General features: G+C 35.5%; 1 protein-coding gene across 1 annotated transcript in view; it reads right to left on the reverse strand.

The window, feature by feature from the left end:
• Positions 1 to 674: 674 nt before the first annotated feature.
• The window catches only part of LOC137398482 (TBC1 domain family member 13-like), a 29,868-nt gene continuing 14,453 nt past the window's right edge, over positions 675 to 16,089 (reverse strand). Inside the window, exons 7-11 of the mRNA XM_068084600.1 lie at positions 13,786 to 13,951; positions 9,574 to 9,717; positions 9,388 to 9,469; positions 4,846 to 4,903; positions 675 to 1,411 (exon numbers count right to left, since the gene is read on the reverse strand). Of these exons, the coding sequence (XP_067940701.1) occupies positions 1,346 to 1,411; positions 4,846 to 4,903; positions 9,388 to 9,469; positions 9,574 to 9,717; positions 13,786 to 13,951 (516 nt within the window). The 3' untranslated portion in view covers positions 675 to 1,345. The remainder of the gene's footprint in view (positions 1,412 to 4,845; positions 4,904 to 9,387; positions 9,470 to 9,573; positions 9,718 to 13,785; positions 13,952 to 16,089) is intronic.

The raw sequence follows: 16,089 nt of genomic DNA on the forward strand, positions 1-16,089 counted from the left end.
TCACATATAGAGTTACTATCCCTCTTCTCATATAGAGTTACTAACCTTCTTCACATATAGAGTTACTATCCCAATCCTTTCATATAGAGTTACTATCCCTCTTCTCATATAGAGTTACTAGCCCTCTTTTCATATAGAGTTACTATCCCTCTTCCCGTATAAAGTTACTATCCCAATCCTTTCATATAGAGATACTACTCCTCCTCTCATATAGAGTGTCTACCCCTTTAATCATATAAAGTTGCTAGCCTCCTTCCCAAATAAAGTTACTACCCCTTTTTTCATATATAGTTGCTATGCCTCCTCTCATATAGAGTGTCTACCCCTCCTATCATATAAAGTTGTTTGCCTCCTTCCCATATAAAGTTACGAGCCCTCTTCTCATATAGAGTTACTATCCCTCTTAACATATAAAGTTACGAGCCCTCTTCTCATATATAGTTGTTCCGTAACTTTCCATATTGATTTACCGTCCTCTTTTCATATTGCGCTGTTACCATTGTTCTCACGTAGATTTGCTACTCTTCTCTCCTATAGAGTTGCTACCCCTCTTATATAGAGTTGCTACCCCTCTTATATAGAGTTGCTACCCCTCTTATATAGAGTTGCTACCTCTCTTATATAGAGTTGCTACCACTCTTATCAATTATTGTATTAATAAGAACAACAAATCATTTTGCAAAAATGGCTAATGACAGTTTTTTAACCAATTTGGGAAGACATTTTGTAAAAAGGGATTATGCAAAAAAATCAGGTATGTGTGACGAACAAAGCCATTCGATTCTTACAAAAGTCACAAGAGTACGTAATCACCGAATATTTCGAACAAGAAATGAGCAAGTTGTCCTGAAACATCATAAAATTAATGTCATGCAGCTTTAGGATAATTTCCTGAAATTCATCATCGCCTCTTTTTATATGGGCTTATAGCTGACAATCCCAGAAAAATGGAAAGGCATGTTAAATTAAAATATTCCAAAATCTCCATAGTATGAAAATCAAAAGATAAACGTATATAAATTAACCATTTGCAAGGGTCATAATGAACAAGAACTAACTTCAGAGAGGAAATAAGGATATAGATTCATAGAAGAAACTTCTGATAAGTTTGATATCTGATCACATTCATATCACTGGATAAAACAGACTAAATTATGTAATTATGAAGGGAGTTTATCATTCAATACTCATAAACAACTGTAACAACCTCTGGGTATTTTATGAGTTGATCTACAATGAGGCTATGAATGTGACCTCCTTTCATGAACTGTGATTTGGCGCTCAATAGAGAAACAATCTGCTTGTGACACTTGCACCGTGACATCAACTGTTTGTGTACCAAGAGCTATTGCTGCCTCAGCTGAGCCGCTGTCGTTATTATAGATTCTATATCAGCTGTGGGAGGATAATTCTACAAAAAAAGAACTCATATTTGTAGATTTCATATTTTACATATGAATTCATCTATAAAATTTTAAAAACATGTTTTCATGTAAAATACAATATTTTAGTACATGAAAATATTTTAGTAGACGAGTCCTTCAAGTTTATGACAGGCATTGAACTACAAAACATATTTTAACAGACTTAATCACCACCAAAAATCACCTGAAATGTTTAATAACATGTTTGTTGTCAATATGACACAACAACAGTGCTTTACCGATGCATTGGCTATAAAATTGGCACAATTAGGTGGATGTAACGAGGATTTTACTGTAACAAAAAGCAGAATATGAAGGCCTATGAATACGTCTGTAACTAAAAGCCTGAAGCTAAAAAACTGAATATTCCATGACTAGAAGCTTGAAATCAAAGAACTATGAATAATTCTATGACTACAAGCTCGACGATAAATGACTATAAATAACTCGATGACTACAAGCTCGACGCTAAATGACTATAAATAACTCTATGACTACAAGCTTGATGCTAAATGATTATAAATAACTCTATGACTACAAGCTCGACGCTAAATGACTATAAATAACTCTATGACTACAAGCGCGACGCTAAATGACTATAAATAACTCTATGACTAGAAGCTCGAGGCTAAATGATTATAAATAACTCTATGACTACAAGCTCGACGCTAAATGACTATAAATAACTCTATGACTAGAAGCTCGAGGCTAAATGACTATAAATAACTCTACGACTACAAGTTCGACGCTAAATGACTATAAATAACTCTATGACTACAAGCTCGAAGCTAAATGACTATAAATAACTCTATGACTACAAGCGCGACGCTAAATGACTATAAATAACTCTATGACTACAAGCGCGACGCTAAATGACTATAAATAACTCCATGACTAGAAGGTTGAAATCAAAGAACTATGAATAATTGTATGACTACAAGCTCAACGCTAAATGACTATAAATAACTCTATGACTAGAAGCTCGACGCTAAATGATTATACCCTACAGGATGAATTTATTCGCGGAGTTATATTTCGCGAAAATTGTCTTTTCATGCATATTCGTGGATGAATTTATTCGCGGCTGAAAACTGCCACTCTCTAGGAAAAGTTAACTCTATTGCGGCTAGTAATCCTTATTACCACGCATGCGCACACCGCGTGTTCCGGTTTATATTTAGCTTACAACTGCGAGGCGATTATGCTATTCTACAGTTAACAATTTTTGCTGCGTCCAGAGGTTTTCACGGATATTTATCGCTTTGGAGGCCTTTGATAAGCCAACAACTTGTGGTAAGTAATGAGTTTTTTACATTTACTAAATAAGTTGAATTTTAATTTTGTTCTTCGGTAAAACGCAATACTATTTTTTCCATCCCTACTGCTTCATTATTTGTTTTAGTGTGAGAGAGAGATTTTTTATCATACACCGAAAAACAATGATTGGTGGTAGATGTCATTCTTAGAAGATCACCAATCATTCAGGGAGGTCTGGAAATTGAGGTTGAAGTAACCGCAGCTACTTACGAGAAGAATATATCTTTGTTTTAAAAAGGAACAAAAACGCCTTTACGAGCACACATCTTTGGCCAACCGGCAGAACTTTGCAATAGTAAACCACAAGGAGAGTTCTGATGATAACTTCCTTACCAGCCATGTAGTAGCGAGATAATCGCTTTCAACACCTACCCAAGACAGTGACAGCGGCAGATCTGCTATTAGTAAAATAACTAGTCAGAAAGCACCATTACACGCTAATATTCACATATCAAGAGTACCAGTTTAATTTTATTGCTAGACAACTGCCATATGGACTAAACTGTTTATATTTACTCCATTCATCGTTTGTAAAATTTTATTTGTATTTGAAATATTTTATTTGTACACTCAAGTTTGTAATAAATTATAATATATCTATACATGAAATAAAATATATAATTTAATCATGTTTGCTACAGCGATATCAAGGAGTTGTTGTCGATGAAGGGGTCTAGGTTGACTGGTTGCCTCTCTGCCAATATTCCTGCCTTGATGAATATTACTACTTGTCTCTAGTTTTCGTAATAGGAGTAGGTTGTTTCATTCTCAATCTGCAGTAAACACAGAAAAGAAAAAATATTAACGAGTGTTGAGGAAGTACAAAAACAATAGCTGAAGTATTTGATGAAACGATCAGTTTTTAAACAAAAGAATTAACTAATGCAGTTGATTATGGAAAAACGTATCTGCACTGCAGATCAAATACATACCATAATGTCCAGATCAGAATCATGATGGTCCTTGCATTCGGTATTAGATTGATGGAGTTGATTCTAATGTAGAAAGACTGAGAGCTTTTTTGCTATGCTGAAGCCATGCCGAATAACTTGTAAAAACCTTGAATAATTTTGTAAAGTTTGACGCAGTGGCAATAAAGCTCGAAGCCTGGCGATGCTTTCAAAGAAGTTTTGGAACTCGGCTACGTTTAGTACTTCTGCCTCGCAGCTATTTTCGCGATGACGTCAGTCTGCATATCTTGTGACAACCTCGAATAATTTTGTAAATAAATGTGATGCATTGCCAATGCTGTTAGCTCAAAGCTCAGGCAATGATTTTTAAAATGTTTTGGAACTCAATTACGTTTAGGTTTTACATTAAAAACTAGGCTAGCGAATAGTTTTCAATTTGATGCAGTAGTTATTCTCTCTTGTGATTAAAAATAGAACTAATTATTCACGGAATTTAATAATTCGAGGGATTGACTGTTCGCGAAATCGCGAATTTTTATGACCAACGAATATTTTCATCCTGTAGGGTAATTAACTCTACGACTAGAAGCTCGACACTAAATGACTATAAATAACTCTATGACTACAAGCTCAACGCTAAATGGCTATAAATAACTCTACAACTACAAGCTCGGCGCTAAATGACTATAAATAACTCTATGACTACAAGCTCGAGGCTAAATGACTATAAATAACTCTATGACTAGAAGCTCGGCGCTAAATGACTATAAATAACTTTATGACTACAAGCTCGACGCTAAATGACTATAAATAACTCTATGACTAGAAACTCAACGCTAAATGACTATAAATAATTCTATGACTAAAAGCTCGACGCTAAATCACTATAAATAACTCTATGACTAGAAACCTGAAGATAAAGGTTGTGAATAGATCTATGACTTGAAGCCAGCAGATTATGAATAATTCTGTCTCAGAGCATTAAGCCCTTTAAGTCACAGAAAGCTGTTCAATACGACTGATTGACTATAATCAATATTTAATTTAGTAATTATTCTAGTCACCATAGAATTACTAGACACTGCAAGTAATGATAAACCGCTAACTCAAGACATAAAGTTTAATACATCACGGGAGACAAATCTAAATAAACCAAAGATTAAAGTCAGATGATCTCAGCTATTTGTACATACCTGAAGTAGCTTCATGTTGCCAGCGAAGTCATTCTGTAGGATATCTTTACGAACAAGACTGAAATGAAAATTGGGGAGAGATCATATGACTATCAGCCATGTGATAACTTGCATGGCTATTTCACATGATCACTAAGTGCTGGTAATATTTACAAGTGATGCTATTATACAGGCAGTGTTAAAATTCCCTCTGTACCGCCATAACCCAGCATATGAGAAAACTGAGTTACGAGCAGACCTTCGTGCAAATTACTGCCTTGAGATCTGAGAAACCTTTGAGATACGAGCGTGGGAGCCAGTTATTGGTCACCATTAAATGGTCAAGTATGTGAAAGACCGCTTTTAAGAACAGCATCATTTGGTCTTTCTTGTCGCATCCGTTTGAAAAAGTTTCAACAAGGTCAGCTAGAAGCTACAGTAAAAACATGGTGAAGTGTCAAGCCGGAAACTGATAATAAAAGAACTAAGACTATGTCAAAATTAAAGGTAAGTTTAGTAAAAGACTAAAACTATCAATGAGTGTGTGTCTAGTGAGCTAAATTCATTCAGGTTAAATTAAAAGTACATGTTATGTTGAGTAGCATCACAAAATATCTAGTGTACCAAATGCATTGCTGTCGAGTCTCTCTCTCATATCTGTCTCGAATTTAAAAACTCCATACAGTACTGTACATTAGTGTTGGGCCGGTCTTTAATTTAGTGCCGGATCGGATATCCTTGCTTCTTCGGTATCCTTTGCCAACTAAGAAAGTTCGGTATTGTCGGTACTATTGTTCGGTATGTGGTTATCAGTGTGTCTTTAAATTGTTTAAACTTTAAATCATAACTGTCTCGAAAATTTTTCATCGTTGTGCAAAAAGTAGCCTGTGCAAAAAAACATTCTTTTAGTCAGCAGTATATTGTTACAGCAAAGACCTTGTTTTAGAAAGCCAACAAAGAAAGAAGGAAATATAATTTTCATGATAGATGTTTTTATTGTTTATTCTATTAAAAAATATCGTTATTGATACAAACGTTATGTATAATAAAGAACAGATAGATAATGGCAATGGGCTCTCTTTGTTAAATACAGTGAAACATGGATAACTCGCCCTCGGATATAGCGAACACATGGTTAACTCGAATGGATATTTGCTTGGTCCGTTCCCACGCAATGATAAATGGCTCTATATAACTCGAACTCAACATTGTTAATTCGAACTGTTTTTTGCCCAACGGCTACCGAAATGGTTGCTATCGCTTTAGAAAATCACTTAATTCCAAGCCATAGAGGTAATCCTCAACTTTTCATAATTCATAAGCGTAGTTATTACCTCCATCGGCAAAATATTTTTGTCAACGACTGTTCTAAAGGTTTGGTGAAATTTGATTTATACTGCTATACGATGAATAGCACGGGCTAGCCGGGTCACGCGCGGAAGGATTTTCGCCATGCAAATACAAAATAAAAACAGCATGCTGTTTTTGTTTTGTATTTGCGTGGCGAAAATCCTTGAGTGCGTGACCCGGTTAGCCCGTGATGAATAGTTTTCCGACGTTGATTCCGTGTTGAATCAACGTCGGAATGTTGAATGTTTAAAACGTCTTAAAAATTGTTGTAATTAAACGTATACGTTGTCTTAGCTAAAAAAAAACTATTCATCGTTTGACCTAAACACAGAATACGTGTGTACATTCAATAAGTATCCATTCAAAAAGCGTGAGTGATATACAATGTACCGTAAAACCTCGTAAAACTTTTAATTGAACTGCCTCGGAGTGTTGCTCTTAACGAATTCCAGGTAAAGTAAGGTAATCTTTGCATAAACTTCAAGAAAAATCGGCAAAATTGATCGTGGGTAAAACGCTCAAAAGAAAAAGATGTCTTTTCTTTTGAGCATTTCAGCAACGATCAAGTTTTGCCAATGTCAATCTAAAAAACGTCCTGGCAATAACATCACCTCAAACAACTAACCAATCTCAAGTGATAGAAAAATCTCTATACTTTTTGATAAAAACGTTTTAACCTTTACATTAGAAGCATTTAATTTGAAACAAGCCATTTGTGCTTTTGATTTATATTATAGTTTGTATATGTACATGTATCTACTAATAAATAAGTAAATACATGGACTTGTGACAGTGCTCTGATAACTTGAACGCTCTGATAATTTGAACACTATTGCTCGGTCCCTTGAAGTTTGAGTTATCCGAGTTTCACTGTATACTGAAACAGTTTAAAAAAAATCTTACCATCACATATTGTAATCAGGTAATGTAATCGCATAATTATACGCAGTCCAATTAGAGTCCAGTCCCGTTAGAGTCTTTATACGTACTCTCATCTGTGTAGAACTTCTAAACTTTCAAGGCTGGTGGCATTATCGAGGTAACGTAATATAATAGTAGATACAGTAAGCGTGGAAATTTTTGTTGAATTTGTTCGCCAATGCATGCTGAGATTGGCATGTTCGTCATGAAGCGTTTTAAAAATCTCTCCGGATATCCGTATAACCATATACCGATAGGCTTTTACAGATAAATACCGATCATATCAAACCGGCCGCGGATACCTAGCTGACACCGAAAATGATTGGTTTCCTCGGATACCGAGAATCCCTCGGTATCGGTAAGAGCGGATAACCCAATACCGGCCCAACACTACTGTACATAGTAATGTTACATTTTACTGCACATTATAAACACTAAACAGGTAACTGTTTCACGAGTTTGTGAACATAGGTACTGAATTACAACAATTCAAAACTTGTCTTTCCGTTCTCTCCATCTTGTTTCAAGTGGTTTTTCATAGTATGCTAATGGATTAATTTGTATTTAGATACTTAAAGAATAGAGAAAACATAATATTATTATGCTTTATTACTCATCTTGAGGTGTTGACTGATGTTCTAAAAAAAGAATCAAGGAGATTGACCAACCAGAAGCTGAGATATAGCCAGCCAAACACAGGTCTACCAAAAAACATAAGTGTTTTGGTAATCATCAATATATGACGTATGAAATCGACTTGTGTGCCATTGGTCAATTAAGCCAACTAATGCGCTCTCATATAACAATCACGGCGTTTTAATTGGTTTAATCCCTGGAAGTATAGAACAATCAAATTGGGCCTAACAATCATCGCTCCTAGAATTCCGAACCAGTCCCTCTGACGTGCAGATTAGTTTTAGCATAAAATAATTACACGCATCTATTATTTCGCAAAATTTCGCTATCTTGCTAGTTCAGCTCAGTTTTGTTGTTCTCCTACTTAGCTTCCCTATTCAGACTCATCTTTAGCGTTTTTCGGTTTTTGTTAACTATAGCTAATAAATGGAATCAATTAAATCAATCATCAATCTCGGTTATCATTTGGAATTTTCTACAAATTATATTAGTTACATCGTTTACTCTATACGCAGTTATATTATTATTTTGTATAATATGCATTATGAATATTATATAAATCATAAAAAATAATCATAGATAAGATAATAGATCAATAGAAAAATCAAAGCAAAAGTTATCGTTTTCTTTTCTTATAGCAAGAGCAGCATGGTCAAGTTAGTCTTTTTAAGATTATGGCTGTAGTAAAACTTCCAGTCTGTTAATAGTGACGATAGTCATGAAAATCAACTGAATGCTGCAGTAGATACACAGTAGAAGAATGCTGCAGTAGATACACAGTAGAAAAATGATGAAGGAACAAAAAGTCCCATTCCTATTTCTTATTCTAAACAAACTGCAATCGCGTATATCGCATATAGACTATACACGCGCCAATCGTTGAACAGATGATCTTCGGAGCATATCCGTGGAGATCGAGTTAAAATTTGAAGCACGATAGTCAAAATCTGCTCTTCTGCTTTGAAAAATCATGGCGAGGGGTTGTGGGCAAATGCCTTTACCACACAATGTTTGGATGATTTTCCTGAGAAACCAGAGCTAGTATGTAAATTATTTACTATCGCGAGAAGCGTTTCACATCTCGTAGCCAAAACAATCATTATACATAACGGCGGTAAGGGTGCGCAACTCCGGCACATGACCATTAAGTCAATTTTATACGTCACAGTTTTCGGGATTTTCGAAGGGTTTTCCTCTGATTCTTTATTAGGTAGGCCTGTGTTTGGCTGTCTATATCTCAGCTTCTAGTGGGTCAATCTCCTTGATTCTTTTTTTAGAACATCAGTCAACACCTCAAGATAAATAATAAAGCATAATAATATTATGCTTTTTCTATTTTTTAATATAGGAAACACAGCGTTGATACCTGACCACGTTGACATAGGAGCTCAATCTCAGAACACATTAAGCTCGTATTTCGAAGTGTAAATGTAAACTTACAACTAAGAATTAAGTAAAAGTAGTTATTTCATTTAAAAAAAGGGTTTTCTTCTTATAAATATTTATCATATTAAAATTGTATCACACAGCTCTATTGTATATTGATATTGACCTACTCCATTAACATAAAGAGTACCGTAGTCTTAGTTCTATCATGGTGTAACATACAACAAGGTGTTACAGACTGTATAATACAACGTGTTATACATAACTCACATTATCATTGAGCAGCAGATGTCTACTAGAAATCTGAACCTATGTTTATCAGAGAAGAGAGCATCCCAGATTCTCAAAACGTCTGCAAAAAATATGCTTGGTACAATTTATTGAATAGCATAAAGTGTGTTGCTATAAAAGAACAGATACAACGATTAACACGAACAAAAGAGCTGGAGTACAAACCTGGGAGCTGGAATTCTTGAGAGAGAAGTAGAGTTATCCAACGGAAGGCAAAGAACTCAGGCTTAATACTTTGATTCATGAGCCTCTGGTGTAGCCTTGGTTCATAATTTTGGAGACTCCGCATAACAGCGTGCATATTACCTCCTAAACACCACAAGGAATGTTGACTCACACCATCATGATACTTCAGGATGATGGTAGGAGTAAATGACATGGCAAACACTACCAACTTATGAACGAGATACATTGGATGGTAATTCGTTAAGCGAATTTGTTCATAAGTAGTCTCGGACTATAACTTGTGCAGTGTGCATCGGCTAAAAGATCATCATTATTTTTGCAGAGTTTTTTAAATAATAAAGCATAAAAGTTTCGCTCTGCTAAAAGAAATGTCTAGACGCTAATATCGACTAGTTCAGCAGCGTAGAAAAAGAGTTCAGGTCAGCTGACATTTTGAAAAGTGTTGAACAGCCAGAAGATAAAAACATTCCATACGAAAGTAACAATCAGAACGCAACCTGCCGAGCAAAGAGTGCAAAGTAGTAAGCATCTAATGCAAACATCTCCTGGTAAAAATCATCACCATTAAGAATTAGTAGAGTTGCCCCGATTCTAATATCGGAATCGGTATCGGTGCCGATATGGGTGTTAAGTATCTGAATCGGTATCGGTCGATCTTTTGTTTAAAATCGGATACTTTTTACAGGTCAACTATTTAGCAGAAAACCGTATTTTAGCCTGCTACACTATTAACAAATCATCAGCTGCAAATTCCTTTTTTTACCTAATGAATTCCGAGCCTGTCACACAATCTATTTCATGTCTATAGCCTAATAAACATCCACACAGCTGAGGAATATTTTGGCTTTGGTCAGGATGTAATCACAAAGTGTGGTATTTCCCAATTACAGCCATATGATTTATTGCAGCCAATCACAAACAAAAGACCAATCATAAGAAATATGAATGCGGTGTAATGTTTCCATTTAATAGCATTACGAAAGTAATTTGAGCAGCCGATGCATAAACCCATAAAGCTATCTATCTGTCTCTTGATCCTGACTATATGATGTATGTTTGTATTGCATAAATTAACCTCAGTGGCTTAATGGTATTTAGCCTGTCCTCCGTCATCTGTGGCAAGTGAACCTTCAGTACTACTACTGGCTACATTGATAGTGATAGAAGATAAAGACGTCTCACTGAGATAATTGAATCACTAACGGTAATTAAACGAAACATTTATTTGCTCTAAACAGTACAGGCGCAGCCATATCTGCCAACTCTCACGTATTGGGCGTGAGACTCACGCAATCACCCCAAAGATAAAATGAAAATGCGTGAGATTTTTGCCCCAATTTCCTCAATTTTATATATACTATCATTGATACATCAATTGCCCCAAAACCAAATCTCACGCATTGCCCCACTCTTAGGTTGGCAGGCCTGGGCGCAGCAGTTCGTTCAGCAGTAGAAGAAAGACTTAATTATTACAGATAAAGCTGTACCACTAACAGTAATTACCATTATTAATAACAGATTTCAAGAACCATGGACTGTTTTGTTACTAGATGCACGGTATGGCAGTACATGAATGTATATACATGTACATGTATGTCTTTTTTCCATAAATACAAACAAATAATACATGAATATTTATGTTTTCTTTGCATTATATTTATATTTGCGTAATAAAATTAACAATTATCTACGCAACCCAAAAAATCTGAATCGGATTATTTTTCAATAAGAATCGGTATCTGAATCGGCTGGTGAAATTAGAATCGGGGCATCGCTAAGAATTAGTAACAAAACAATATGTTAACCTTAGTAACTATAGTTACCTACAATAACTTTAGTATATTTAGTGGTTATGATCTGCAAGATAATGTAACATTACAATGTACTGCATGCAGTGCGTACAGTACGTACCTTGAGGAATTCGTACCTTCGAGACAGATGTGTAACATAAACGCTGAATTTATCTTTAATAAGTTTAGCTGACTAAACACATACCCTAGGACACTTATATTTCGCTAGTATTTAGTTTCGTGAGTAGCATACAGAGTAAAATTTCGCTGGAACTTAATTTCGCAGCTCTGATGAGTGCGAAAATATAGTGATGTGAAAATAAATGCAGTGGAACAAACATTAGATTCCTCAGGTCCAGTTCGCTGGTACGAAATATTTTTCAATTTGGGACTACCTTACTGTTTGGACTATAAACCGCACCTCTATATAAGCTACATGCGCTTTATTTTCCAAAAACGATAATAAAACAATACATAAGCCGCACCTTACTATAGGCCGCAGAACTAAGGACTGAGCTTTTTAACGCCGTTTAAAACAGAACAGTGCAGAATAGCACAGTTTCGTATTATCCGACGCTTTTTAACTTAGTGCCTAACGGGACAGTACTGTGAGGCATTGTTTCGTATTTTCTTTCACAGCAAAAAGTGCACTAATTGGAGATTCCCGTTAGTGCGCCTTAGCGGTGAAAGAAAAAGCCACAGAATAAGCCACAGTGATTAGCCGCACCCTTGTAGGCCTACCTATAAGCCGCATGGCTGAAATCATCAGAAAAAAGTAGCTGCTAATTGTCCGAAAAGTACGGTAGTTTGTATTTGTGAACCGCAGGTAGAAATGTGTAGGCTAGATCAATAATGTAATTTGATCGCTTGCTGCCATTTGTTTCCTAGACTATCAATGACGTCAAAGCTGCAGTGACTGATTGGTACCAATATTAGAATTCAAGTATTTATAGCACGCGGTGCCGTGGTGGCCATGGCACCGGGTTGCTATTGCTTTTGGTTGGTAATAAAATTCATCGCCACAATAATTATTATTCAATTTTATGACTTTTCCTACCAGACTGTCATCCTCATCAGTTACAAATTCAATGACTAAACTAATATCATCATCTTCTTCATTTGTCTAGGCTTTTCCAAAAAAAAATTATTATCTTAATTTGTTTTGCCAAGCTGCTCAGTCGGTGTATTAGCTATAAAGAGTTTAGCAAAACTTGCCCAATGAGCCAACCACACATGAAAATTGCCTGCATTTCTAATATGACAATTTTATTGTGAATATCAATGAAGAAAGCCATTTATTTTCGCGTTTTCGCTCGTTCGTTATGATAGTTTAGTTTCGCTCATGAAATTTTCGCGAGAGGCTGTTGCCGCGAAAACGCGAAAGTTAGATGCCGCGAATACATAAGTGTCCTAGGGTACTTGAAGAAGGTTTTAGTATGTATTCTACTAAACTTCAAACTTTCAACTAACATTTCCCACTTATCTGCTTGCGAATCCGTTTTTCACCATAACGAACAACACTGAACTGAGATAGCGAGCAACGTTTATTTCTTTCTTGCGTTGTGGAAAGTATTGTGGCGAATAGCATATCGACATTTTTGCTATTTCGTCGTAATCAGTACACCACCGTCAGATTTAAATTTCAAGAGAAATTTTTGAACTGATGTCGTATGGTGGGAAACAAAAACGGCCGATGTTTACGATATGATGTTTTTCCATACTCGCCCGAGTACGGAAAAGCATCATTGTCATAGCTAAGGAAAAATATTTTATAACAGGGGCATCATAACCCGTAGGCAAAACAAATCAATTAATACATCATTTATAGTGTGCAATTGGAAAAACGGTATACAGTATATGGTAAGAGCAATGAAATTGTAAGAACTGCGCAGCCTTGTGGTTAGATGCGTTTAGAAACTTGCTGTTGCAATCTACGTGAGTTCAAATCCAGCACAATGCGATTCTTTCATTCAAAGATTTTAATATCTATAGCTGATCAGACGACGACAAGCTTTGAGATATAACATATACAAATTATTACCATAGAGATGGATGAGTGGACATTGTCACCCTCTATATTATGATAACACCTTGGTTCCTACATATCAGAATACATGAGTGACTATTCTAAAATCTAAACATATAAGCAACTGGGCAGAATTTTTCTTGCCCATACCAACAAGTTCATGGTCACACAACTCTCTAATCTATAGCTGCAACAAGCTCACTAGTGCGCAACTCCCTGGTCTATATCTATCAGCTTATGAGCACCCTCACTATGAGCTCTTCCATCTTTCAGTAACCTAATGAGCACATAACCTTTCCATTTCCAATAAGCTCATGAGCACATAACTCCTTTGTTGATACTCATGATAAGCTCATAAGTACGCAATTGTTTTACCTATACCACAGAGACTGTCATCAAGAGATTTGATAAAATTATCCCTTATCTCCGCCATTAAATTGGTGAAGCAGTAGAAACTATCAGCTTCTGCGTGTTTTGCCCATTCTTTATTCGGATCAGTCGCCATGGTGTAGTAAAGAGGTCCTAGAATTTCATTCATGCCCTGCAACAGAGATGAACAGTCATAATTTTTGGCTGATTATATGACATTTGAAAAAACACTTTACGAACTGAAGAGAAAGGTCATCATCAAATCTTGATTAGAAATATGAGGGGATTAACAGCTAAAACCCTACTAGGTACAGATATCATGTAATTAATTAACTCTAGTGTTGATAAAAAATGATGTGTCTAAGGACTAGACGTACATTTGGTAAAACTGCCTGACTTTGAATGAAATATAACTTGCATGTTAAAAAGAGTTTGGGGGAGCATGGCAGGCATTTGGGTACTGAATTGATATCTTTAAACTGCTGTTTGGTCACATTTTTACCATTTTCCCAGTTCTGTCTTGGACAGTTTTGCAGTGGGAGATATGTCTGTCTGATTTAAAAAAAAATTACTTTGTTTTTCAATTTCTCTTTTGCTTTTGCGATCAGTTGTTTTGACTATGAGTATTTTATAATTTAGGCTCTATCATTGACTTCCAGAGCGACTCTGCTTTCCCACGCTATTCGTTTGTGTCTAGCTCGCTCAACATCATGTTACACCTTGCTATATGTTTGTATCTTAGTCTTGCCATAATCTTCAACTTCACAATCTATATACCGTACTTTTTGGACTATTAGCCGCTACTTTTTTCTGATGATTTGAGTCATGCGGCTTATATAAGGGTGCGGCTAGTCTGTGGCTTTTTCTTTCATCGCTAGGGTGCATTAACCATAATCCCTGGTTAGTGCGCCTCTAGCAGTGAAAGAAAATACAAAACAGTGCCTAACGGTACTGTTCCGTTAGGCATTAGGTTAAAAAGCGTCGGTTAATACGAAACAGTGCCGTTAGGCACTGTTCCGTTTTAAACAGCAAAGTGGCTGCCGCGTTAAAAAGCACCGTCCTGAGTTTTGCGGCCTATACAAAGCTGCGGCTTATATATTGTTTTATTATTGGTTTTTGGAAAATAAAGCATATTCGGCTTATATAGGGGTGCAGTTTATAGTCCGAAAAGTACGGTATATAAATCTCAGAGTTTGTGTGTCTGGTTTTGTGATTCTGTACTTTGGTTTGTCCAGCTTTAACTATTGCAATATTGGAATGAAAAATCTGTATCACAGAAGACTTGATCTCGGAGCCTCCTGTTAGCCAGGCAAATCCCTTACCAATTAAGCTTCGTGAGATTGATGGATTCATTGGACAATAGCTACAGTTGAACAACATTTTTAAATACACTAGAAATTCCACTATCATACAGCCCACGACCAAAGTAATAATGGAAAAAAGAAAGGGCACTGTTGGTTGTTGAAAAAGTAGTTCTCAGCAGGAATTGACAGAGTATAATGTAAATGAGACTTGTTTGAGATGATATAAAATAAATTTGAGGAAGCACGACTCTAAAAAGGCACAACAGAAATAACAGAAATAACAGAAATAAATATTAATAAAATAAATAATTAACTATCTCAAACTTATGTTTTACAATACCGTAATAAAATAAATATTAATTCAAGCTGTAGACCTAAACTACTGTACATAATTTAAATAACAACAGAAATAATGAAATATGTTTATTTTATATCTGAAATGCAATATTACAAGTAAAATATATTGTAATATACAGTTTGAAAGTTGGTTGTGTTGAATGCAGAACAGTTTTGACAACGATATGTAACAGAAATAAATATTAAAAAAATAAATATTCAACTATCTCAAACTTATGTTTTACAATAATAAAATAAATATTAATTCAAGCTGTAGACCTAACCTACTGTACGTAATTTAACTAACAACAACAATGCCAACAATAAGGAAATATGTTTATTATATCTCTGAAATGCAATATTAAAAGTTAAACGGCAAACTGATGTGTAATATACAGTTGAAAGTTGGTTGTGTTGTGATGAATGTAGAATGGTTTTGACAGCGATATGTAACAGAGAGCAAGCGTTGGCATTTACGCGTCTAGAAGTTTTATGCAAGCTGGGAGTGAAATAAAGAAATATTCTTGTCATAAAAGGGCGTTGTAGTAACGCCCTACCTTGTAGATAATATGTAAAGAAATCTGGCTGATGTTCTAGATAATTTGAAAAACCTTCGGTAATTGGACAAAAACGTAGGCTGATAAACTGTGTACCACATTTTCGTACCTGT

This window comes from Watersipora subatra, chromosome 6, assembly GCF_963576615.1.
Source record: "Watersipora subatra chromosome 6, tzWatSuba1.1, whole genome shotgun sequence".
Lineage (NCBI taxonomy): Eukaryota > Metazoa > Bryozoa > Gymnolaemata > Cheilostomatida > Watersiporidae > Watersipora > Watersipora subatra.